This window comes from Tauraco erythrolophus, chromosome 3 (genome assembly GCF_009769465.1).
Source record: "Tauraco erythrolophus isolate bTauEry1 chromosome 3, bTauEry1.pri, whole genome shotgun sequence".
Taxonomy (NCBI): domain Eukaryota; kingdom Metazoa; phylum Chordata; class Aves; order Musophagiformes; family Musophagidae; genus Tauraco; species Tauraco erythrolophus.
This window is the reverse complement of record NC_141467.1, coordinates 61,474,959-61,502,487: the sequence shown is the minus strand read 5'-3', so window position 1 is coordinate 61,502,487 and position 27,529 is coordinate 61,474,959. Positions and strand designations below refer to the sequence as shown.

Sequence of the window (27,529 nt, the reverse complement as noted above, 5' to 3'; positions counted from 1 at the left end):
TCTGGCCCAAGAAATAAAGCTGCTTCTTTATTGTAAAAAATTCCAAGACAAAACCCAAGTCTGAGCTACTAGTCATGATTACAGTCGTCTTTTTTTGAGCACGAGCCTTTCAGCATTGCTCATTTCAACTTTTTATCAAGTTTCCAAGGGTTTACCAGTACAAGGGTCACTCAAGACAGTCAATCTGAATTAATTTTTAAAGTGGATTAGTCAAAACATATTAAACTTCTGTGTAGACACTTTCATTCAAAATTACAGCACACTTAATTAACTAATTTGCTCTGGAAATTAAGTTAAATTGAATCAAGACACTTTTAATTCTGATTCAGAGTATCCACAGGAGAGTTTAATGTCACTTAATTAATCCACTGTGGATTCACACTTCTATTTAATTTGGATTATTTTTTTGGAGGGTTCCAGTACACAATAGCTCTGATGCTGGACTTGGGCCAGAATTTTCAGAAGATGAGAATTTTTCCATTTAAAAAATAAAACATGGCCCAGTAATACAATTAAAATTCATGATAGAGAGCTATCTTCATTTGATTTCTTTCAGTCATTTGTGGGTGTTAAGCTTGATGATTTAAAACAAAAGCAGTCATTTAATAAACATTTTTATTGAAATATTATATTTAAAACCTGAAATTAAATTCAAGTGAAATTAATTTATTTATTATTGGCATCAATAGTCACCTATAGTAATAACAGAGCTAAATAAGATTTAACCCATTTTTCCTCGCCTCCATTCTTGACTGTTTACTTCCTTCGACGTGCTTTTTGTCTAGTCATTTTTCACAATACTGTTGGAGGTTCAGGCTCCCCTCCTGCATCCACAAAGGTCCTGCAAAGCAGAGCTTAACAGTAACAACATTGTCATGCCACTACAATCTGAAACAAGCGACCTCATTGAGTGAAAGTAAATGGTCTGAAAAATTTTCATGATGGAAGTACTCAGAGAGCCTTGTGAACATGCAGGTCCCAGAGAGCTCTCCAGGAAACGACCAGCTTCCAAAGATCTTCCGAAGAGTTTATTTCTAATTTAAGGCAGGCCTCAGTGAGTGTTCACACCAAACAGCAGCAGAAATGATTTAGGTTATCTATAGGAGGTGTTGCTCAGCTTGATGGTCCCAAAAGCCATGGTGCACACCATCTGGGTCTACAAATGTCCCATCCATACCATCCCTCCTCATATACATTGGACAAGATTATAAAGTTCACACTGAGACTTCTCAATTTCCATCTCATCAACTGAAATGCTATACAGTTATTAAGCAATTCTTGCCTTCTTAGCCATTACTACTGGGAAACTGTTGCTAAGCCCCAAGTTGTCATTAGGTCAAAATTTATATCAGTAATGAATTGGTACAAGTATAAAGGGATGGCATTTGCAGCAGTGCCTGAAATTGAGTTGTTGTGAAGCACCAGCAAGGTGCCTGCAGAAATAGTGGGAAAGGCTGGATCTGGACATGGCTAATACTGTAATTTGTAGGTCTATGCACAAATCCTTATGCTTACGCCATCTCTTACGCCAATCAAATAGTATGCGGAAGGGAAGGTCTGCGTGTGTTTGCAGGAATACATATGCATATGCTTATGAGTAAGATGCTAGAAAACTGCCTTTCTGCAACACTTTATTGTGGGGATTTTTTCTGGATAGAATTATCCCTTTTAAAAAGAAATATTATTTACATCGCTGTCCAGAATAGAAGGGGTATTGTCCATTGGCAGAATTCAAGTGTCCCTTAAAGAGAAATTTTGCACTGACAGCAGTAAAGTTGAAGTAATGCAATAAAGCACTGGCAGAAGATATTTAAAGGATGTAGAAATTAAAAAAGATTATTTTAATCAAAAGCTATTAGGAAATTCTACTCCATTTAGTAGAATGGTTTTGAAAAAAAAAATAATTTTCCTGCAAATAGTATCATTAAAGATTTTTTCATATATTCTAAGTACTGCAATAAAAATTGCTTCAAAATGGAAATGTAATCATTAGTGTCACCTCTTAGCAGCAAAAAAACCCAACCATGCCATGACCAGTCTCAGCAAATTCAGCAGTTACAAAATTTAGAAGTACACATGTGGTCAAATTTTTTTGTTGTACTGATACTGACAGCTGTCAATAAGAAAACTGGTTCTTATTTTCAGTTAACTTATAATTATGTTCTTCCTGACTTCAGCATATGAAAGAAAAGCTCTTTTAGGAAAATCTGTCACATCTGCTCTTCTAACACTGGCAACACAGATGAACAATTTATTTATTTTTTGCCAACTAACACTGCCATTTGTCTGCAGTTTTGTGAACACATCAAGGGGAAAAAAAAAAGTGTTTACTTCTCCCTTATGAATGAAGTAGTGTGCATACAAAAAGGAGTATCTGTCATCTGGATTTACTATACCTCCCCTTCAGGAACTGAATAGGGAGGACTGCTACATGGATCATATCTTAACACATTTACCATTCACCTCTCCCTACCTTCAGCCCTGGGTTATGTTACAGGTCACTGTCAGTTCATCGCTGTTAACTTACTCCCAAGCATCCATCACAAATCTCTCTTAGACTGTAATTTGGCAGTGCTGTTGTAGGCATGATGGCTTCAGGATAAAAGGGAAGAAGGTTTGTAAGAAGGGGAAATATTGTTTATTAGTTCTGTTGATACAGCTGGAAAAAGCAGCCAATTATTAGGATATGCTGTCCCTTCACCAGATCTCGCATAATTCCCATGCAAAAGGATGCTCTGACTAAAAAAGCAGGCATCTCTCCCATCAGGGCCGAGATGGCCTACTTGATTGTGTTAATTTCCTGAAAATCCCCTCATTAGCTACCGCTCTTATTTTCAAATTCCAGGCATATCAGCCGTCAGTGCCAAGATACGAATTTTATAAGCACTTTAGTTATGATCTCTGCCTGAGAAAGTTTACAGGTTAAAGGTCCAGCCCTGCTCAGCCCGCTTCCAGATGGGGATACTTAGTGTAATTACCTGCAGAAACATATTCTAAGACAAGACTTGGAAGGTAAATGAAACAAATACATAAGGGAATAAAACTTGCTGAGAAGGGCTGAACTTCAAATAAAGTGGGAGCTGACAACACAATTCTATCAAAATTTCCAACTGCTTAAGGAAGAAACACAAACAGGAGTTAAATACATTTTTGCTTAACAAAGCACAGACAATATCCATGTCCTACTGTAGACTGACAGTTTTCATCTATGACCAACCAATATTAGTATTCATCTATTTAAAACACCAAATTATCTGTGAAATTAAAAAAAAAAACCTCATGAGAAATTCTAGAAGGAAAAGCCCTTCATAGACACGTAGTTTATATTTCTGAGGCCTAGCAATTAATTGGTATCATCATCTGTATTCATTCTTATATATAAAGCATTTATCTTTGTACTACTTAACCGACTAATGAGATATGTCAATTCTTTTGAGTTTACAGAAAGAGAACAATAGCTTTTGCAAAAAGGCTTAAATAGCTCATTTGCTGCTGGAAGTTGTGAAGTCTGGCAAAAAAATCCTCTCCACCCCCTACAAACCCAAAAAGACAGCTACCTATGGTGCAGAACAGTTATCCTCCTATCCTTGAGACAAAGTACAGGATAAATTTCATAGGCAAACCGATACGACCACCAGAGGTGGGTCAATGCTCTAGGAGACATTTCTGAACAAGAAAGGTAGTGCTCCCACCTGAAATCTGCTAACAGGGAACAAGAACCATTGGGGCAGGTAGGGGGAATATCAGAGCATGCAAAAAACTGGCAACAACAACAGCCCAGGGCTAGAAAGATTAAAAAAAAAAAAGGAGGACAGGAAGGAAAGCCACTTGGGGGGATATTTACAGTGGCTGACTTCTTCCCAGGCTCCGGTTCCTCCTACGGGCAGCAGAGGAGATGGGCTCTTCCAGGGCGATAATTCAAAGCACCAAGCAGCTATAACCAGTCTTCTGCTGTCAACTCCCCTCCTGGGGGAGACTCCTTCCTTTCAGCTGAATGCAAGATTAGGTTTCCTAGGATAAATTCAGTCTTCGTGAATTCCCATATCGTAGATTTTTAAAAATGTCAATCTCTTAACTCCCTTTTTAAAGGCTCTGGTGAAAATTTTCATTGACTTGAGTGGCAATATACTTCGGTCAATGCTTAGTCCTAGAGGGTACCTTATCCTAAGCCCTACTGTGAACAGAGAGAAAAGAGACAATCATAGGTATTAGAGCTGCATGAAGCCAAGCAGCACCGTGTGGGTATGCTAGCACAGGACTTGAAAACAGCACAACACCCAAGCTAAAAATTTCAGAGACTTTGATCCCAGAAATATTCATTGGCAACCTTGGAGACTGTCTGATTCGGTGCATCCTCATAACAAATGCATGGAATACTTTTTAATTTTTAGATCCCAGGCAGAGCTAGGGTTGATACAGACCACAACTTGACCAGCTATATCCATGCTGAGATGTTTCTACATGTCAGAAGCAGTCCTTTTTCACCTACATAAACACATAGTCTAAACTACAATGCCCATAGAGTTTGAACATTTCCAGGCTTAGATAGTAGCTGAACTGATGTAGATGCTCAATTTCCATCATACATGGCTTTTTTTGTTTTCCAGGGGGGTGGGGGGGACATCTTTTACAGTATCTCAGTTCTACCTCCAGCAAATCAAGAATTATCTAATGGCAGATCAGATCCTTCAGACTGGCATTCAGTGGCATCAATCATTCTTTCTTGTTTGGGAGATTATGAGATAATATATTGTACTAATAATGTACTGATAATTGCAGCACTACTGTACTTCCTAACAACTTCCCACTTATTTCTACAGCTAATGCATGTGACCATATCCAGCTCATGTGATCCTGGTGGTATCAATGGTCTTGTACTCTATAGTACATGCAACTCCATTATCTCTAATCCAAAAAGGTACAAGTAGAAAGTATAGGATAATTTCTGTCCTTGGTCATACCATATCACATTAACTATTTATTCCCTCAAATACCATCTCAGATTTTTCAGATAAAGTAGATCTGCTTTTATTTTTCTATTAGAATCCACTACTGTAAGTTTTATTGGAAAACAACTTTCCTTTCAATTTTTTTTTTCCTTTAATGTTACATCAGACTATTGGCACAAGTATTTCTAAAAATAAAGAAGTGAAAGAACATTCTTGGAGATCTTATTGCCCTCTAATGTCTGTAGACACTATTGTCTTTCCTCTTTTCCCAGACAATCCGTAACTGGGGAGAATATAGCTCTATTAACCTTGCTACATCAGCCAGAATGTCAAAATCTGTTATAAATCTTCATCTTAATCATTTATGATTAAATATTCAGATGAGATTATGTGCAACCTAATTCTTCACATCCATCTCCACTTCCCTAATTAACAACAGACAGCAACAGAGGGGGAAAAACACCACCTTTCTGAAGTAACAAGGCAAAACCAAGCTTTTGTAGACAAGCTTCATTTCTAAGTACGTATTTATTTTTCGATCACTATTTAAGGAAGAAACATGATTAATGAAGTTATGTGCATTGAATTATAAATTTGTTGCTTCACTATAGATTGTTAAATATCACCAGTGCTAATCCCAGTAGCCCCAAAACTCTTACTTTTATGAAGCCTCACTGGTTTCAATTCTTCTCCACCTGTCAGAGAATTTGACATGCATACAATGAAAGTTACATAGAAGGCAACTTTCCAGGGCTCAGCGGGTAAAATTCACCCTTTTCAGAAAAGCAATCTAAGATTTATGAACCACTGAAGATCCTCTTAGTCTTCACTTCTGTTTAGAACTGCAGCTTTAAGCACCAAATTTGAGCTACTTAGATCCTAATTTTGAGAGGGGCTGAGAAAGTGTACTTCATACTGAACCTGGAGTCATTGACACAAATCACCAGATTTTCAGAAAAATCAAACTCGAAAGCTACTAAAGGCATCTCTTAAACTGAGGCAGCCAAGTCAACCTGTAAATCACAGACTAAATGAAAGAAACCTCATAGGAAAAGACATGAAGTCTGTCCTTCTATCAGCCTTAAACTGACTTCTCAGCATATTTTCTAGAACTGTGCAAATAATAGATTCTTTGGTTCAATGAGAAGGGGAAAAAAAAAGCTCAATTAAAATCTGATCTTGAGGAAAGACAGAAGCAGGAAAAGAAAAATATAATTACATATTTTTGCATCAACATGGAACAAGTATGAGCCTATTCATAAATGAAACCACCAAATTTCAAAATGACAAGTCACATTTTTAGCATGAAACTTCTCTCCCAAACAACAAAAATTTTCACAAAATTACTGGAATAGACTGTCTTCAAATTTGCCCCTTTTCAGACAAACCTACTTGCTAAATGCAACCTGAATCTGTTATTATCTCACCAAATGATATTTTTCAAGCCTACTTGGGGAGGAAGCAAAGGGGGGAGGGGAAAATTGCCTGGCTCCATCCTCTGCTGCTTTTTCTAATTGCATTTAAATGATCTGTGCAACTGGTCTCCTACAACCTCCCTGAGGGGTAATATTTCACAGTCTAGCTAATCTCACTATTGAAATGTGTCCTGGTTTTCAGCAAAAATCTCACTAGCATAAAGCGCAATCAGAATAATTTTTGCTGACTCCTGAAGATTTTAAGTTAGTTTTAAGATCAAGAAGTATGCAAATACAGAGTATCAGCAGAATATACAACTCCGGATGCTTTACCAGTTCAAACCAATCTGCCATTCAAGGTGTCTTATGCCTACTCGTAAATCCAAATCTGCAGCTGAAATTGCACAACCTGTCGGCCCAACAATATTTTGCTGTATCTGAATGAATGGTAGTTACCTTTTCTAAATGCAAAAAGAAAAAAGAAGCAATGTAAGCCCAAAATTATTTTTCTGTATGACACACACTTAACATTTTATTTATTTATTCATTTATTTCTCTGGCTCATTCCTGTGACAGCATTTGAACCTAGCATGCTCTGGCTCTGATTCTTCAGCTGCTTGTATATGTACTTAACTCAGGTGGTGTGGTGTTTGCAGGACCAGAGCTCTGCACGCATTTCCTCACTGTGAGGGATGCTGAAGCTCTACTCACTGAACAAAAATCCCAACTCTTTGGGGAAAAAAAAAAAAAAGTGCTGCTGCTCCTAGTGATTGAGTAAGCCGTTTTTGCAACTATTACAATACAACCTAATAGCCTGATTCTGTCTTTTGGTTTTGTTGTGTGTTTGGGTTTTTTTTTCCCAGGATGAGTAAGATACTACTTTGTGAATTTCTGAACTGGAGTCAGTAGGCTGATTAAAGGAGTCAGACACATACTAAGCCTGTGGGGACTTCATATGGATCCTAAAGCTGGGGTGCCTCTGCCTGCAGACTGGCACACAGTGTAACATGACCAGTTACCTGTTGTACTTTAAACTGGTTCAACACTCCATGAAATTACACCAGCCTTGCTCCTAATGTCAGGTTCAGCCTAGCCTCAGTCAAGTACTACTTAACCAGCTAAGCTGTGGTACTCTGCACAACAGAGAGCACATTCCAGACTCAGTTCAAATCAATTTTTTTCTTCAAACTAACTAAATTTCTGAGTTACGCAGATTTATGTAACACCAGGGGAAAAGGCATGTCCACATCTGAGGTTAGAAAAACTGTAGTGTGAACCGACCAACAACCACTCGTGAACGCAGCCTAAAGAAAGCTCTTCAATACTACGTGATATATATCTATGTCATTAGAATTTTGGACAATGAACATATAATCTGGCTCAGTGAAGCAATACTGTTCTGCTTCTCAACTAGTCTCATTCTCTGGCTCTTGTGCTAATTCTGCAGCAGCTGATGAAAATGTTTCAAAGTATAAAAATAAAGCCATTTCCACAGTAACATGATATTATTTTTAGATTTTGATTTAACGATACTACAAACTACTCCACGCACAAAACCCACCACCACCTCAATTTGCAGGAACTGACAAAAGTCCTTTTACTGTCACCCTCTTTAAAAACTGCAAGCAGGAACGCTCACAAAGTACCAGGCACACAGTCTAGTAAAATAGCCAGGCCAGATTTCGTTTGTAGTGGTTTTATCTCAACGCTTCAGATCCAAATTATATAAAGTTAGTCATAATTGTCAGCTCTAACGATTAGTTTCCTCTGTCACTTTGCAGACACCCAAGTAAACACATGAATGCCCATGGCTGCTGAGCAGCCAGCACACTCTCACCTAGATTACATATCTAAACTGAGGAATGTACCTTTTGCAAAATCTTGGTCCCACATACATATTATCATAGAGAAGTTTAAGCAAAATTTTCTGGCATGCTGCAACATATGGAGAGCTCTAATTCAACTGTGGTCTCGGGGTATGCCACAGATATACAAGCTTGAATCCTATTTGAGAAGATATTTAGCGGAAGCTTAAATCATTGACTCTGAAGTTTTTAAGTCCTCTGATTTCATAGCATGTGACAATACATCTCTGTGGAGCAAAATCAAAACGTAGAAAGCCTCAATTTGTTTTGACTGTATTTCTACCAGCAATTTTTTTATCTGTTCAGATCATGCCTGGAGAATAAACAATATCCCAACATGCTCAGACCAGGCTGTGAAATGCGAACTTCTATCTGAGATAAAATTCAGAATTTTGAAAACAAAAGGAGCTAAAGGTTGGAAATTCTGGCAAAATGTCAATGCAGCGATTTAAACATAAATCTCCTGGATGGAGGGAGGGAAAGGAAGAGGCCAAGAGGAATGTAAGCTCTCACTTAGCGCACCACGAGCTTTGGGTCACCCAGTGAAGCCGCGGCTGTGGCCACACAGTGCCGCTCTCGTAATTCAGCTGCCCGGGTTGTACTTACACACACCTGCTACTGAGTTAGTTTCTTTCCTATGCTACAGCCCCTCGCTAATCTCCTTGTCCAGCTCTGCTGAAAACTTCCAGGGTGCATCAAAAGCTTTTCCCTGCCAGACAGATCACACACACCGCATTGCCTTCATCTATAAAATCCAATACAGTAGTGAGGTCAGCCTGGCAGTACCGATCTTTAGTAAATTCTGTTACACTTTATTCCATCCCTCCCTTTAACTGCATGACTTTAGAAAAGTTTTTAAAGGAAAGGACACTTAAAGCCTCACTTACTCACAGATCTATAGCTACTGATAATTTCATTTCTAAGCTTCCTGAACATGCAGCTGTTCTCCAGTCCGATGGTACTATCGCGATCTTGACAGATTCAAAATATAGGTGCAATTCACTAGTTCTTTCAGTATTCTGGAATGGAAATTATTAATTTCCTTTGATTTTACAAAGATAAACTCTTGCTTTCACTGCAGCTGTGGTTAGTTCTGTTTTAATACCATCATGTACATTATCTGTCTTCCCTTTGCCACCATGCTAACATAGCCCTTTACTGAAAAATGAGGCAAAGCACTGAGCCATATCTAGATTATCTTTAATATCCACCCTCACAAGATAGCAGCTCTCTTTTTTTCTTTTTATGTCCCTATTACATAGCTAAAGAGTGTTTTGCTATTTGTTATTTCCTCTGCAAAGCCCAGCTCAACTGGGCTTTGGAAATTCTCACTTCATCTCCAAACCTCTTGACGTCTGAGACTTAGTGCTGATCAGACAACTGAGAAGGAAAGGGTGCAAGAGGGAAAGGTGACTCATGCATATCCATAATGGTATTGCACACATACACTTTATTTTATAGCCACACCCTACCATATTTTCCTCTTTTTTGATGTTCAGATTCTTGGCAGTGTTAGCGTCATTAATTTCAAATAAATTTGGAATTTCTTTATACATTTATATCTGCAAGTTTCTCCTACTAGCCATTTCCCTCAGTTATGAAATTTTGCTCTTTTTGGGGAAAAACAAACAAACAAACAACAGCAAAACAAGCCACTTAGCAACTTTTTTATTTCCACAAGAAACATAAAATGAAAATATCTGTGATCACTCTGTTGAAGGTTATTTGGCATTATCAGCCTTCCATAGAGTCCTCATTACTTACTGAGAAATTCTAAAAATTCCAAAACATCCCATAAAAAACACAACACTGCAACGCATCTTATTGATACATTAGCTACTTGATGAAGACTGTCAGCCACCACACGCAAACATCTATGATGACTACTAACAGGCTGTGTTCTCCAATATCCATTTAATAAGTTAAAATCCTCCACGATGATAACATTTCCACAGATTTCTGGAACATCTACTCTTCCCTTTGCACAACAGGACGCCTGCAATCCATTACAGAAGTCCAGTGCTAGCCCAGGGAATTCACCTTTGCAGACCTTTAAAAAAACTATTTTTTAACACATACAACCCACTCTTTCCAGTTATTATATCGTTAATACTCAGTAGTATACCAGCAGCTCTCTAGTTTGAGTTCTCTTTCCTCAGTAGCATACAACATTCAAGCCCCTATTTCCAGTCATGGAAATGATTCACCTGATTCAAGTTCTGCACAGATTCTTCCCCTTTCTTGCACAGGTTTTTGGCAGGTCTATATCCACATTTCAGCTCTTCCTTAGGGACAACACTCAGCCACTGAACAGATCAAGCACAGTCCTAGCAGCCATGTGTCGACACTTTATTTTCTCAGCAGCTTACAGGTTTCTTTGCTAAACAAATTACTATTAACATTTCTATATCCACTGTTCTATCCTCATTTTCCCCATTTTACTTCTCTTGCACTAATTTTATATACGTATAAAAGGTATAGGGGATACATGAATTTCCCTCAGTCTTCTCATTTCTCAGTTTAAAGACCTTCTTCCACATGTGTCAGCACCAACTTGAGGCTAATTTCTCAGGTAGACAAGCAGAGTGCATCTTTAGACATCTCTTTCATCCAGCTGCACAGTAATGGCTGGTGCTTCAAAACACATCCCTTGTAGTGTTACGAGTTATGAGCTGATCACCCTTGCTCCATCGTGTGTCCACTCTCTTATCCCACTGGAACATAAAGGAAATTTCTGAACATCTTAAAGACATTTTAAATCAAAGCAGAATCATGTTTACTGCTGACCTAATGTTCCTTGCTTCTACACGCATGCCATAAGATGAGCAGACCATTTCAAAAATGAAAATCTCTGGCATAGTCCTGCTGAAAGACCAGGTTAACCAGGAAGTTAAACAACAAGGCCAGCATTACATTCACAGTAACGAGCCAAATCTTCTGGCATTATGTTTCCTCAGGTAAGCATGGATTTATATGAAGAGGGGATGGCTACCCTTGAACCCTTCCTAGATTTATTCAGATTATACTGGTATTTTGGAGGAAGAATTACTCAGCTACAGTCTTCTCTGTAGGAAAACAGGTTGTGATAGAAGCCCTGGCTATCTTTTCCTGTTAGCAGCCAGATGAATTGGAGAATGCTATAGAAGTAGAGAGGGCAATTATTTCCTTCCCAAGAACACAGAAAAACATGTTACTCCTCAATCTCAATCTGCTCTTTTCCTGGAGAAATACAGCCCTGGGTTGCATCTTATCACCAAGACGCTTACATGTCCCTATGTAGGATTTCATTATATATCTTTGGTATAAACACTGTTAGGAAGGCTTCCTAAGGATAGGCTTGCTGGAAGATACGGACCCTAGAGGACCAAAGGACAAATGCTTAAAGTTATGCATTATACTTAACATATCTTGATTGTAGGCGTCCCTTGCTTTCACTGCACACCCACTTCCATGGATGCAAACCAGAGATAAGTTGCTATGGTTTAATCGATTATAGCCATAACCCTTCATGGGAGTGCTTATTCTCATTCAGCATTTAGACTAATTTTGTTTGTGGAGAGCCAAAACAGAAGAAAGTTTATGCCATGTTTATGATGCACCAAGCACAGACCAGCCCGAATACAGCTGAGCCACTCCACAAAATCTGATGCAGCCAAAGAGAAGTCCTAACCCGAGTTCAGGCACGACAGATTCGTAGCCCTGTTCTAGCAGCACACGATACCTGTGCCATTCATGTACTCCCAGCTCTGTATTCTCCTACCAATAGGGCAAGAGCATTAGAGTGAGAAGGAATTTGTCTGGGTTTAACCATAACTATTTAAGACAGAAAGAAACACAAACCTTCCCAGCACAGCCAGTAGCTAACACTCTGTGGTGTAGGGTGTTGGCCTACTAGTAGCAAAGGAAGAACTAAATAAAAATAAATAACAAATAATAAATAAATAAATAAATAAATAAATAAATAAATAAATAAATGAGATCATTTTAAAAAGCAAAAGAGGTAAAACTTCCAGAAAGCAGGTTGACCTCAGCAGATGGATCCCATGGGTCAGACAGCTTAGGAAGGGTAGGCACAGCCTTTCACCCACGGGACAAAGCAAAGGTAACGAATATACTGAAATTGCTTCAAAATAATAGTTCAGAAAGTCAAAAACAAAAAAGAGACACGATTGTCAGATGCTGTTTAACAAAGGACAGGGAAAATATTCACATGCTTTAAAGCTCGTCCTGGGCAACAATTTGGATTCAGAACACAACCAGGCAAACTCTGATTTAGCATGTAATTAAGAAATCCTCTCTAAATTATGCAACTTTCATTCACTTCTTCAGAAGATATGAGAACACTGCAATCACTTGCCAAGTTTGATCCCAACATGCCATGGGGCAAATGGAGACCCTAAACTGTCATATTCTATTTAAATCATATGTAGGCTAAAGTGAGTGCGATTGCTCGGTATATTAAATTACTACTAGTGTGTTGATATTTCCTCATGAACAATCTATGGCTCTGAATTATTTATTGAGGAGGAAGTGGCTTTTGAAGTGAGCATTATTTCTCTCTCAGAGCTAATGCTTGAATATGATGAAAATAGTTGCCAAGAGAAAAAGGAAATTAAAAAAGATACTTCCGTGACTGACAGCTCCCAGATTTTACCTCCTTCATGCGTTTCTTCTCTTAGTCTATATGCTAAAATGATGTTAATCTAAAAGATAATAAGACATGGGACAGCCTGTGTCAGGAAATTGCTTACAACAAATCACAGCTACATACACTTTCAGTGACGGCAATCAATAGGAGTCTTAGACTATTCCCATGGCTTTGTGCTTCCTTGCCTCTAGAATCCGATACTGCTCATAGAAATGCAGCTTCAAGTGAGCTGCAGAGCAGCTTCCCTCTGGCATCAAGAGTGGTACATCACAGAATCAAAGAGCTTTGAGTTGTAGTGGAGGTGAAGGACACTTAACCAAGCATGGAGAGACAGCAGGAACAGGGAGAAGGACCCAATTGTCCACTGGTCTTTCAAGTTTTCAGACACATTTTTCAAACCCTTTCCCCCTCTACAGGAGTCTTCACAGGTTTTTGAGGATGGGGAAGGGAAAACACAGATGAAGCAGCAGCAGACTCCCACATCATAAGATAAATCCATGTGACACATTCTGCATCATGACCAAATTAGAATGTTTTTGGTCAAAGAGGTATTCTTACAATAAAGTGCACTCTTGAGTGACAGCTGCAATATTTGAACCCAAAACAATTACTTGAAATGAACGTAAATAATCCTTCTGTCTTCCTTTCTCCTTCCCCACAACTATTAAGGTTGATATTCATGAAGTATTCTCCAAAGAATGATTTATGGTATATCATCAGAAGACATGTTTCTATCATATTTCAATTGTTTATTTGCAAATAGTTTACATACATGGATCAAATCCTTCTGTAAATTTTCTGTGAACAGCTTTGAATGTTGAGTTTATTCTTATTTCAAGGTTATTCTTCAGTTTTCAAGGTGCCAAAGTTAATTTCTTTAATAACCAATCCTTTGTGTCTACTAATTAGAAATATCCAAAACAATTTGCTATTTAAATCATATGTCATTGCTTCTGATACTTGATTGGATGAGTAATGAAATTAAGTAAGACCCATATGAATTGGGAATATCACTACTGAATATGTAATTAAGGTTTTGATTAATATTCTGGCACTCAGACTTAAAATATACCTTCCATAAGTATTTGCACTAATAAAGCTCAAGCTCAAAAAAAATCAGTACAAGTCATTAACACAGTCAAACTGAATTCATAAGTGAACTTCAAATGAATATTGGTAAGGTTTTTTATGATGATGGTTATGAACAGTGTCCTTTTAAGTTGGACTCCTATATTAGCACTAGCTGTCAAACAAAGCTACTGGCCATCTTTTCTCCTTAGGTGCTGGTATAAAATTAAAAATTAGGGGTATAGGTTTTGCTGAGGTGTTGAAAACATCCTGTGTTAATACAAGTTGATAATTTAAACCCCAATTGTTTCAAAGCTCAATGAGTCATTTCATGGAAATTTAAAATCCTTTAAGACATAGCATTGCATTTTTAAAAAAATAATAATATTGTACTTTTTCTTGTAATTCACTTCAATTTCTTACTTAGAGTATCCATTAGGAACATTTTTAATGTCATTACTGAAATACACTGAAGTCAGCTGACAGTCAACATTTTTCAAAATGTTCTTCCCATCCAATACTTTCTGCACTTTAAAGAAAGCCAATTAGAGTATTTGATATTTAATAAATAGAAAGGTAGGGATGTATAATTTCTTTTTTTTGTTATGAAAATCTCCCATTTGTAAAACACTGCAAATAACATTGTTAACAAGGTATTAATACAAATTCTGCAGCAGTAGGATATATCACGTCTGGTATCTGTTTTATTAAAAGATGTTAACCCTGTAGAAAAGTTCTGGTTCTTGTCACAGAAGGCGTTGACTCCCTTGTGAGAATCTACACACTGTGTAATAAAGAGATGGGCAGTGTAGGAATAGATAGATGCAAGGAGAAGGACTGAGTCCAACTCTGGAACTGACTTTGAAACGAGTTCAGAAAGGCACCTGCTCAAAAACAGCACTCTATTTTGAACATGTTCTTAAAACAAAAGTAGTAGCAACTCCTCATTACTGGTATTACACAAGTATCCCAAAACCTCCACTTAATACCAACCTAGGAACTTTTCAAAGGAATAAAAAGAAATCCTTCTCCCAAACAGCTTACCATCTTACCAACACATGTGAGGCTGGAAACAATATATTAATACATTTCACTGGAAGAAGAAAGGAGACACAAAGATGCAATACCTGCTGTGGGCTATCTGAGGCAAGTCTCACAAGAAGAACCTCCCACGGCCCAAATCACAGATTGGTTCATGAGTCAGTATTCTCCCTCTAGAGGGGGTGTAATTTACACTGATGAGCGTAAAACCCCCACAAACTAAACCCAAATTCTCAATTTCTCAGTCTACCTGACAGCATATGAGTAACAGGTCCTTCGTGGCAAGGGAACAGGTCCATTTCAAGCAAAGCCTTCTCAACTCCTGACCTTTTGTGCTCTGCTTATCCAAAACCACCAGTAGGCTCTACAAAGTGTTCGGTTTGGGTGGGGAGGTGGCTTGTTTTGAACTCTTTGGCAGTTTTCTCAGCAGCCCTCTTGATTTAATCCAGCCATGCAGGACACACGCCCAGTAATTCATTAATTCTCCAAGTCATTTGGATCATTAATGGAGTAGCTCTGCCACAGAAGTGACAATAATAGAACGAAGACAGGTTATAGAAAAACATACATCTCCAAAATTTTACTTTTTAGGTACAGGAGAAATAATGAATGGCATACTTAAGTACCAAAGAGAGCCTTTAGTTCAGTGAGGTAATTTTCAGACTCTGTTATCATGAGTTCTTAATTAACCTATGTGGTAAAAATTCCTAACAAATGGTTGTTGACTGTAAATGCAATGCCTCCTTCTGACACACGCACTAATGCACTACTGTAAAAGTTCAAAGCCGTTATTATTGAGTTGTCTCAGCCACATTCATTATCCTCTGCACTGTATTTGGCTTCACTTGGGTAAATCTTCTTTAATTGCCCAGTCTTTACTTACAGAACATCTTTGCTTAATATACTATGAACTCTGTGTACATTTATGCTTTTTCCAATAATTCTGTGTTGAATGCAGTTTCCACCATTACTACTGGCAATGTTCTACACTCAGTTCATTTGTCTGCTCACAGCCATATATATCACTGCTTTTTGAAGCTGAAACGTCCAGTGCTTGGAAGTTTTGGGCTGAAGTTGATTCTAGCACTTGCACTACATGTTAAAAAATTCCTAACCTTTATTACTTGGGCCATTTTTTTCCATAGCATGTTGGATCCAGTTTACAAAGCAAACTAACAGATAAGGAAAACAGCACAAGAGAAGAGACAATGAGCTAACTTAAAGCAGCAAAAGTAGATAGGTGAAGGAAACAGGGTGAAGGACTGAACTTTAAAAGCTGTGTAGCATATTATGGGCATAATAAACATAAACCATTCAGGAAAGAAATCCTTAAAATAAGATTTTGCTTTAATGTCCCAGTAATGCCCATTGTGGAGAGATGTTGATGTTTTGATAGGCGCATTGAAATTTTATAATTTGTGTTGAATTGTTTCCACCTTGACAATTTTCCGAGTATCCTAAAATATTTTACAAAAATTAAGCTTCATAATATCCATTTAACAGCTGCACTGAAAATACATACTAAATAACTAAAGGATAACATTTTCAGAAGTATGCACTACTTTTGGCTGTCCAAGTTAAGCCATTTTAAATCTCCTTTCCCTTTTAAGAAGAAAACTAAAATGGTAATAAGCACCAGTCCGATAACAGTAAAAGAGAGATGTAGTTCTTCATTTCTGAAACTCAGACAGGTAAAAAACAGGCAATTAAAATTATGCATACTGAAAACTTGGGCTCTGCTTGCTGTGGAGTTTGTGGTGAGTTGGAAGACAAGAAGTTGGGACATGAAGATAAAGATTTCCTGTGTTTTATTTCAGCGACCCAACTGTGCTTACATTGTTACATTGTGCTTACAAATGTGCTGCTTACATTGATAAAAATCAACTACAAAAACATTATCAGGAAACTCAGAGCAAGAACTGGGAACTCAAGCGTTTTTTAAATTTTGGTCTAATTTATTTTTGCACAAGACAGCAGAGAAAAAAAAGGTGAAATAGCTGCTAAGGGACACATCAAAAACGCCTTTCCTCTTTCTTTTTTCCTAAGGTTGAATACATACGACAGAGAAATGTTGACAAAAAATGAATAAATCAATCCTTCATTCAATTCAGATCATCTAGAGCCACTCTCATAAGCTAAACAGGCATTTCCATGTAGATATGTGTTATGGTCCTCTCTGTGGTTATACTATACGTGAAGGATGAACGTTTGTAAGCAGAAATACTGATAGTGTACTTCTAGGATAAGAGAGAGAGAGAAGGTTAAAAGGTGGACAGCAAAATTTAATTAAGCAGTAAAAAAGAAAGACAGGGAAATCTGTTCTGGGTTCATCTGAGGTCCCCAAGGCCCAGTTCCCTCTAGCCTCACGAACATGACATTTCTGTCAGCATGACGACGTAGCTCCAGCAGGAAGGACGATAAATGTCCCCATGCAGTCTCACAGCCTCAGTGCAGAAAGGACTCTGGGAGACAGGATCTGAGCCCTCACAGGTGGAAAGCAGTGGACTCAGATCTCCTAAAACCTGAGCAAATACTCTAATTATAAGGGACATTTCTCTAGTACTGTAAAACGAGGCAGATTCACTAATACTTGTTGGGAATCTAAGCTAATCATTGCTCGTAAGGCAGGTTTAATCAACACTTGCCAACTGGATCCACTAAAGGATTTTGATGCCACTCCAGCCTAGCTTCTGGTTTGCAATGGGCTTAAATGAGAAATAGGAATTGAGGTTGTGTTTGCTGGGAAGGTTCTGGACGCAATCAAAACGCAGAAATACAAACCTCTAGGACACTTTCAAGTTGAATGCTATAGTCCATGATGTTTAAGTTCCTCAAGAAGCTTCCTAACAAGGCTGTTGAGTCAATTTTCTAGATTGTATTTTCAGGTCTATATGCCTGAAGAACATCTAATTCTGCTTTGCGGAGCTAAGTCCTATTTTAGATCTGGCTCACAGAAAGATTTCCATATAACATGAGCACATAAAGATTAGGGTTGAAGAAAAATAAGAAGAGACACAACTCCACCCATACCCCTCTTTAAGATAAAAAAGACTACACATTTATAATAACAAAGCTTATCATTTCACACTGGCCACTATTAAACCATAAAACTATCTGCACAATGGCTTTTTGTTGTTTTCTATGCATGTATAGATCCCTCTGGAGAGAACTAAAGTCTAGTGCTTGATAGTACAAGGTACTTTCCTTGGACCTGCTGGAACTAATCTACTGATCCTACGCACCACGCATGGAAAAACACCACTCAAAAGAAGTTGGCACGATCCTAGGATACATCAAATGTTTACATGAAAACACCCTATTAAAATGAGTAATGTCAAAAACTGTGGCACCTCTAACCTGCATTCTTAGAGTCGGAAATCAGTCTGATACATGGCAGCTGATAGAGATAAGGAAAACTGTTCTTCCATCAGCTGGTACTGGTCTTTGGTACATTAGCCTTGCCTAAGTCACACATTCCAATTTTAGAAGAAGTTACTTTTGTTGTCACATCATTGGCTGCCAAACTTCCTTTGAAAACACCCCACAAAACAGTCTCGCTCCATTTGCTCCAACTCACAGTATGAAATCATTTGTAACTGATAGCCTTAACCACCCCCACTGATTATGCCTGCCAATCAAAAAGATTTATATGGCTCACTATACAAATCTTATACCATGAACATACTGAACAGCTCAAGCATGTTGTCAAAGGAAAAGTAAAGGAAATACTAACATAGTATAGCAATTATTTTTTTCTTAGGGGAAAAAATACATTATTACCTGTTTCAGCCATTCAGGGAGGGAAACAGAATGAGAGGGAGAGTAATGAGAAACCACTTCAGTAATCAGAGACCACAGGGAGATGATAATTCAGGATATGGTTGTCAGGAAAGTCAGGTAAAATCTCTTGGAAAAATATGTATCCAAGACTTAACAATTTTTTAATTCTAAAATTTATGGAAAGACACTTAAGAGTACTCCCTCCCCTATAAACTAACGTCAAACTGATACCACACTTTTGTATTTACCATTGTTCAGAGTTTATCTCACATTTTCTCTATGTAGCTAACATTTTCGCTGTGAGTTTGCCCAGACATGCAACTCTTCTTTTTTCCAGTCTCTCAAGCAGTCACCTAGAAAACTATTCAAATAATCTCTCTTTCGTCAGCGGCTGAAGGGAAATAAACTGGAGATTTAGGTACACAGTGTACAAGGATTAAACGGTATCCCTATGCCTTTTCATAACCTGCTTCCTTTTATATGTTCCCTCAGTTTTCCCTCATGTTCTTTTATATCAGCCTCCTTTCATTTTGAAAATCGAACAAATCAAAGCAGTTCTTTTTATAGCCTGTTTGCCATTTCCACTCCTATATGTCTACTTGACACAATGTATACAACTGACAGCCGTGCTAAAATGGACAAAAATGGCACCACTTTATAAACATACTTTAGCAACCACAAATTTCTACTGTACCTTGAAATGCAAGCAAAAGAGCTATTGATTTTGTCTGTGCCTGATAAATTCCTCCCAAACAACCTCTTTACTGAAACTGTAAGTCACTATTGTGATTAATCTGCTGTGTATTAAAAGCTACTTAATTGGAACAGAGAGATGGCAGAATGAGCTAATACTGTTGTAAATGACATAGGAATTGATTTCATTTTAATTTTACTAGAACTTTTGTACCTTTGTAGCAAAGCTAGTCCTTATGGACAAATACTATGGACTAAGCCAGCCGACAGGGAGCATACTTTTTCAGTCAAGTCAAGCTCTGATGTAAATAACCTGAAGATACGGAGCAGGATGACCGAAGCCATAGATCATGTTGTGATGTGTTTCACTTTCTTGCTTTCCTACAGGAGATGTGGACATGCAAACTGACTTTTCAGCATTAAATACTTTCCCTGATGAAAGTAATACAGAAATTTTAGCCAGAAAAACTCATCTGGTTGCAAGAACCTTCTGCAAGATCACAACACCTAGAAACAAATTATAACATGAAATATTTCTTTGAATTCATGGTATGTACATGTAGTCATTCCTGCATGGCATCAGAGAAGTCGAGAATAATATCTATACACGGTGACATGAAATGCTCTGAAACACAAGCCCTTAAACTCTTACAGGTTTTCCACTGGTTTAGAAAAATCCAAATATAAATTCTTCCCCTACATAAGTTTCTAGAAAGCATTCTATGTGTAAAATACTAGTTCTCCTACTAAGCCAATTGAGCAATCAGAAATTTTAGTGCTTAAGCAGGCCTTTGAAAATCTGAACACTTACGTAACTGATAAATATTCTCTATAGAGAGAACCCTCGTTAATTATTAAAGTACAGTATCTTTCTTCTAAAGTACATCAGCATCTTTTACATGTAGCTTAGGTTATTAAAATAAACTGAATACCAAATCTGATTTGTATCCAGACTTTTGAGATTTTTAACAACATAGTAAAGATTCACTTTTGTGTTTCAAAAAAATTGTGAAAGGCACAGCCTTCATCTGCATATCACAGTCTTCAGAAAAAAAAAAAAGAAGAAAAAAAAAAAGACAAAAAAAATCGAATGTTTATTCTGCTGAATTTATTAGTGAAAGTTTAAATGCAGTCAGGCCACCTCCAGGGTGGGCTGCTCCTTCTAATCCTGCTTTCTGGCACGGGAAAAAAATGAAAACTTTAATTCCTATTGCTGACAGCCCATCACCTTTCCTGAGTCCTAAAGACACAGCAAGCAACATAGTTAGCCAGTCGGACTTTAACTCAAGCACTGCAGAAACTCAATAAAAGAAATATGGTATTGCTGAGTGGTAGCATTTTGCTATACTAAGAGACAGATGGGGAGGATATGCAATAATCTTGTCTAGGAAACGGCTATGACTCATAAATTTGGACTCAATATGACAAATTATCTGACAGATTTCAAAACAGCGAGAAAAACTGGTGTCAGATTGAGATATTATCACATCTCAGTGTGAAGTCCAATGGCAGCTGGAATTATTGACCACCTAACTACACTGAACTCCTACACTACTACTGAACAAAAGTGTCAAAACTACTATGTAAAGCAAAAGTGTGAAAAAAAATGAACCTATTTGAGGACGGAGTTGAGTCAATTTACAGACCAATGATGTTTTTCTTAATTTGAACTACCTTGCTCACAGTTCCAGCTTAGGGGTCCAGTCATGCTTAACAGCGAGCACCTGAGGAAGTCATAAGGACTTCTCATACACAGTGGGACACCATTTCCCTTTTTTGGGAGACATTGTAAAAGCATCAACTGATCGCAGAGGTGAAGCTTATGAACGCAGGCAATGAAATTTCTTTGGCAGATCATCCTGTCCTGTGAAAAATTCTTCCACAGGGCATCATAGAGACTGCAACTCACACTGCTTCCAGAATCCAGCATCCCCTCTACAACCTTCCTTCAACAATTTTTTTTCCCCCCAAATAAGAAACAGGAAGGAGAAGGAAGATAATGATTTCTTAGTATTATACATAAACCGATACAGCTACATCAAAGCATCACTTCTCAGGGAACCAGACCCACTTTGGAACAGCTACCTGCCCCAGACAAGTTCCACCTGGAAGGGCCAGCAATTAACCTGGTGTCTCCTCCCCCTTCTCTAGGTGGATTCCCACACAGCTAGCAAGTCTCAGCCAAAACCCCTCACTCTGTTGGGAGGGTTACACTTAATCATCTCAGTATCATCTCAGCTACCCAGAAGTAATTTTAAAGGGTAATTTCCAGTCCTCTTCCTTCCAGTGATTCACCCTTCCTCTGGCCTTGTTGGCTACAGAAACTTGACAGTTCCCTTTCAGGCGCTTCAACTGCAGCCTTTCAGGCAAAATGACAGCTGCCATGGGAACCTCCAAGCACTCCGAGCGCCAAGGCAGCCTGCTCGCGCCATTCCCCTACAAGGCACAACCACTGTCTCAGGGAGCTGCTTCTTGCTTTCCAGACACCACAAGATGGGCACCATCGAGGCGTCCGGTTTCCTCCTCTCGCCCGCCCAATTTCCCACAACCCATGCTTGCCCCAGGTCTGGCTCTCAGGACCCCTTTACCCAGCTTCAGGAGCACGGCTCTCCAGTCCTGCCAGCTCAGAGAAGCCTTATCCAAAAAAAAAAGTTTCCAAGGAGATGAACCAGCTCTGCAGATGCCAAGTGAAGGCCATTATCTCTTGCATCCAGTCACCAAGTCCTGCCATCCACCGTGAGACCTGAAAGCCAGGGCTCACTCAGCCTGGGAAGCTTAGTGAATCAAAGGGATGCTCAAGGGCAGTGTTTATATACTTTCATGCCAGGCTCAAAGGGCAATAACTTATCTGAATCCTACTGGCCCATATACCTCTACATAGTCCTTACACATTAGAAATTACAGCATCCACTTCCCTTTTTTGCCTTTCAATGGAATACAAAGACCCTGGGCAGTACATCCTCCTTGTACTCCCCAGAGCCCGCTAACAAAAAGCTGCGTCTCTCACAGCACCTACTTGGGAGAACAGGGCTCCGCAGTGTGGCTTCCATGACCATATATTGGTAAAACAGAGAAGACACTGGAAGCACGGATAAGGAAATATATCTGTACCTATCTCTGAAGGCAGAATCTCATCAGTGATCATATTTTAATATGAAATTAGCTGCCAACAAAGGCCTACTAGCTGCACTCAGCTGTGGCAAGCAACTCCTCAGAGACTTCACTGGAATTTTAACTGAGGGCCAGTGTTATCGGGAAGTCTGTGAACATCCAGCCTCCTGAAAAAAAACCCAACACTTATATGCTTATTTTTCAGAATGGAAGAACTCAATCTTCTAAAGTTTGTGGCGAAAAAAAAGTTACACCAATTTCAAAGGAAAAAAAAGACATTTTTATTCAGAACTGATTGGCAGCTTAGCTGCTTCTGCAGCTCCTCTTCTTTACACTGGAGGAAAAAATTGGTTTAGTAATTTTAGATCGCCTATTTCTAGCATTGTTCCATGCCACATTAAAGATCTCATTCATTTCCCATTAGCACATTTTAGTTAAAATTAACACATAATCATTTTCAATGATCTGGCTTTCAATATATTTGTAAACAAAAATTAATCTCGAATGTAAGACAACAAAAAGCTTTGGAATTGTTAAAAATCATCCTGACAGAACTAATCACTAAAACAACAATTTTACACTTTTTTTTTTAATATCTAAAAACATTAGGCTTGCCAGTTGTACCCCCCCCCCCCCCCCCGCATTCCTCAGCATGGCTTCCTTAAATAAGTAGCTGACACAGTTACCCGCAAAACCTTTGGCAATGGAACAAATAAAGGGGAATTGAAGACCTCAAGGATCAATTCAACATTTTAAGAGGAGACAGAGAACACCAAATGAAACCTGAATGAGCACCAGTCTCAGTATATTGAGAACTAGGCACAAACCAACCTCTCTCCTTATTCTCTGATATCCTTGCCCTTATACAAAACCTCAGTTCTCACATCTAGGGCTCCTTGTCGACAGAGAAACGACACAAATATTACTGTCATTTTTGCTTGTGGAGGATTCAATACAAGAAGTAAAAGAAAACTTCAGCATAGCTACAGGAGGGCTTTAACCAGGGCCAAAAGAAAAAGAGAAGGAAAAACTGAAAGCTGAGAGGAAACACACAGAGAGAGGCACAGAACAAAGGGTAACACGGGATAAGTTTTGTCAAGTGTGGGGATGGTGCCCCCAGCACGTTTGCACTTGTGGTGCCAACACAGCCGGCACGGCCTGTTCAGCTGCATCACAGAAGGAGTTAGTTTCCAAACACATGCAACTGGGAAACACCTCAGATCATCCTTCAACTGAAATGCTCAGGAGCTGTTTGCTCAAGCCAGTGCAGATGTTACACTGCGGAGCAGAAGTTTTGGACTATTAAGTGTCCAAATAGAGACAGTTTTCCAGAAAATTGCCACAGATTGCGTTAGTTCTGACGCCATGCTTACATACAGAGTTTCTCAGGGTTTGATGTGACCTCCCCTATTTGATGCTGATTATTTGTTTTAGATGGCTCCAAAGGCTCTCCCTTATGAGGACTATACCTATGAAATTAAAATGAAGTTACTTTAATCAATTATGAAGTGCGGATATGCAAGCCAGCATACATCTGACTATATAATTTGTATGTTTGTGGAAAACCGCAAATAAATATTACTAAGTTAATGACAGACTGAAATTCTATGGCTTTGATTCACTGGGAAAAAAAAAAGCGTTAACAAACTAAAACGTAAATAGTGCCCTAACACACCTCATCAATTTACTATTCTGGTAGTCTTCAGCTACTGCACATAAAACTGAAGAAAACTGAAGAAAGCTCAAAAGCATATGATCAAAAGAGGCTCAACTAGCTTTATATATAGAGGACTAGGTGCTCTTGCAAGGAGCAAATCTTGTGTTAAAAGAGATTGCGCTTCATCAAAAAAGCAAGCAGCTGGAGAGCTCAAAATCCCAGCCACCTCATCTGCCAGAAGTGCTGTGCAATATCGGATGGCAGCCCGCTCCACCCAACGCCCTGCTCTTTGTGTCATCCAACACAGAGTCATGACGGCAGACTTTGTAAAACTCTTCTGAGTCACTCGACATGATACAAACTGTTTGTCTTCTGTATTGGCGAGTATCAACATTAATTTCTATGTACAATTTGAGCCATTCCACCTCCTCTTCTGTCTCTGCAGGACCAGGACTAAACATTAAATAAAACCCAACTCGCTCAGAAAGTCCTAAATTTAACTTCTGTTCAACAGTGAAGGCAGAGCACACAGGAACATACAAGCATTCAAGATCCAGAACAAAGCATGGCTTTTTGTTCAAAATTCTGCTTCCCTCTCAAGTTGTGTCATAGTTAATATTGAGTATACCTGTAACTTGGAGTTAGTTTCACAAGTTTAGAAAATTGTATTTTTTATAATAAACCAAAGCATGTGGAAAGTGAAAGATGCTTAGTTACAGCATCCCAAGATCTTCAGTCTATTTTCTAGCAGCACTTGGATTCTTCAATGTTTGAAGGCCACAAGAACTGAGCTGCACTGGATACTGCATTAATACAGAACAAAAGACAGTCCCTGTCCAAAAGGGTAGGACAGAGATCAAAAAAGTCAGTTAGAAGCTTAGAGTAACAACAAAGTAAACTCTCTAATGAAATAATTGTAAAAAAAAAAAAACCAAAGTGTTTCCAAAACAGAAGCATGAAAGAACTCCTTTCCATCCTTCAGACAAGAAACCTCAAAAGTATTTTCAGCTGTTGCTTTAGTGCAGTGCCCCACTGGATAACACTCAACGCAGCATCTATCTGCCACGATTTTATGTGGACATTTTAACTCCTTATTATACACGATGCATTCTGAACTCTGCACTTTCTAGGCAGCACTAAATGTAGTTACAGGGCATTAGGCCTCCATATAAATCTTTCCTGGAAGTTTGCTTAAAAGAAAGGAAAACGTTACTTTTGCAAACTATGATGTCATCTCCCTTTTCAGTGACTTCCACAACCTACTTTTGCACATCCTTTCCGTAACGCACATTACGTTGCTTGCAAACATTTCTGAGAGCAGCTACTCAAAAGTTTGATCTGGAAGACATTCCTTTACTAATCACACATCTAGAAACCACACAGGCATAGCAAGGAGCAGACTGCACGCAGGGTATTTACACGTATTTATCAAAACATAGCAACGTTAAACACATTCACGGTTTCTGGAAAGAAACTCTTGGCTGTCAGTGAAGTTCCCTGCTGGAGCCAACGCTGTCCTGGCCACGCGCGAGGAGACGCGCATTCCCGGGAAATTCTCCTTCTCCCTCGCCCGTTCCTTTTTTTTTTCTTAGCCCCTGGCACAGGTTTCCCAGGAAGTTTGGGGCATCTCCTGTCTGCCGGGCGCCTACCGGGGCGGCGGCCGCCCGGGCGGCACAGGGCGCTCGGGGACGCGGCGGGGCTCCCCTCGACGGGGCGGGACGCCCCGCGCCCGCCGCCACTCACGGCCCCGCGGCGTCCCGGCTGCCCCCGACCCCCCTCACGGTCCCGCGGGCCGGGGCGCGCTGTCCCGAGGAGTGAGCCCGAGGAGGGACCCCGAGAGGGACCCCGAGGGGGACAGGCGGCCGCTCTCCGCGCGCAGTCCCGCCCGCGGCCGGGCTCCGTACCCCGCGGCGAGGGGAGCCGGCGCCGTCCCCCGCGCCGATCCCGCCCGGCTCCTCACCTCCAGACCTGTCCGAGCTGCAGGATGTGGACGAGCGACTGCAGGAGCCAGACGCAGAAGGCGCAGGACGCCGACCTGCCGCCGCCGGCGCGGGCACCGGCGGCACCGCTGCCGGCGGCGTTGCTGCTGCTGTTGCTGCTGCTGTTGGTGGCGTTGCTCTTGCTGGCGGTGGACGCCTGCCGCTGCGGCGTGCAGGGGCGAGCGGCGTCGATGTCCGCGGCCGCCGAGCCGCTGCTCACCAGCAGTTTGCTCTCGGCGGCGGGGCAGTGCCCGCCGGCGGCGGCGGCGGCGGCGGCGGCGGCGCTGTCCTCGGTGCTGAAGTCGTGCGCGAACCAGCGGAAGCTGAAGACCTGCACGGAGAGGGAGCCCAGCAGCACGAAGAAGAGGGTGAGCCCGAACCACCAGCGCTGGCCCCGCAGGTAGTAGTCGACCGCCAGCCAGATGTCGGTGCCCACGTCCGCGAAGTACACGGCCAGGGCGGCCAGGATCCAGAGGCAGTCCCACAGCGAGTAGCGCCGCTGCTCCCTGCCCAGCCGCAGGCACAAGGAGGACGAGCCCCCGCCCGAGCCCCGGGAGCCCCCGCCGCCGCCCCCGCCGCCGTCTCCTCCTCTGCCGCCGCCGCAGCAGCAGCAGCAGCAGCAGCGGGAGCCGCCGCCCGAGCCGTCCCCGCCGCCGCCGCTGCAGCACCCGCCCCCGGGCGCCTCGTCGTCGTCGCTGCCGCCGCCCGGCCCGGCGCCGGCGGGCAGCCCCGGGGCCAGCGCCTGCACGGAGCCCGAGTGCTCGGAGTTCTGCAGCGGCGTGAACGCCACCTCGCCGCCCTTCTTCATCTTCCGCCGCCCGTCCGACTTCGCGGCCATGATGCCTCCCTCAGCCCCGCCGGAGAGCGAGCGGGAGCAGCGAGCGCTCCTTTATCCCGCGCCTCCCCCTGCTCCTCCTCCTCCGCCTCCTGCCTCCTGCCTCCCGCCCTCCGCCGCCGCAGCCGCCGCGGACCCGCCGCTCCCCTCCTCGTCCCCTGTCCCCGCTCCGCGCCGGGCTCCGCGCCCGCGGGCGGCTCCTCCGCGGCGGCCGCGCCCGCAGCGCCGCCTGCCTGCGGGGAGCCGCGCTCAGCCCGCCCGCCCCGCCGCCGCCTCCGACAGGGCCGGCGGTGCCGGGGCCGCCGCGCTCTGCCCAAACCGGGAGCAGGCAGGGCAGCGCTGCCCGGAGCAGCGCATCCCGCCCCCGCCTCCCCGCCCGCCTCCGCCCGCACCCGCCGCCGCCACCACCCAGCTGACTGACGCCGGGAAAGAGGATGACCTCATCCCTCTTCCCTCGCTGCCGCCGCCCCCCGCCCGGCACCGGCACC

At 41.1% G+C, this 27,529-nt stretch overlaps 1 protein-coding gene across 1 annotated transcript in view; it reads right to left on the bottom strand.

Annotated features, from left to right (window-relative positions):
* Positions 1–27,044, bottom strand: part of XKR4 (XK related 4) — a 229,674-nt gene extending 202,630 nt beyond the window's left edge. Inside the window, exon 1 of the mRNA XM_086608652.1 lies at positions 26,188–27,044. Within this exon, the coding sequence (XP_086464778.1) occupies positions 26,188–27,044 (857 nt within the window). The remainder of the gene's footprint in view (positions 1–26,187) is intronic.
* Between the last annotated feature and the right edge of the window lie 485 nt (positions 27,045–27,529).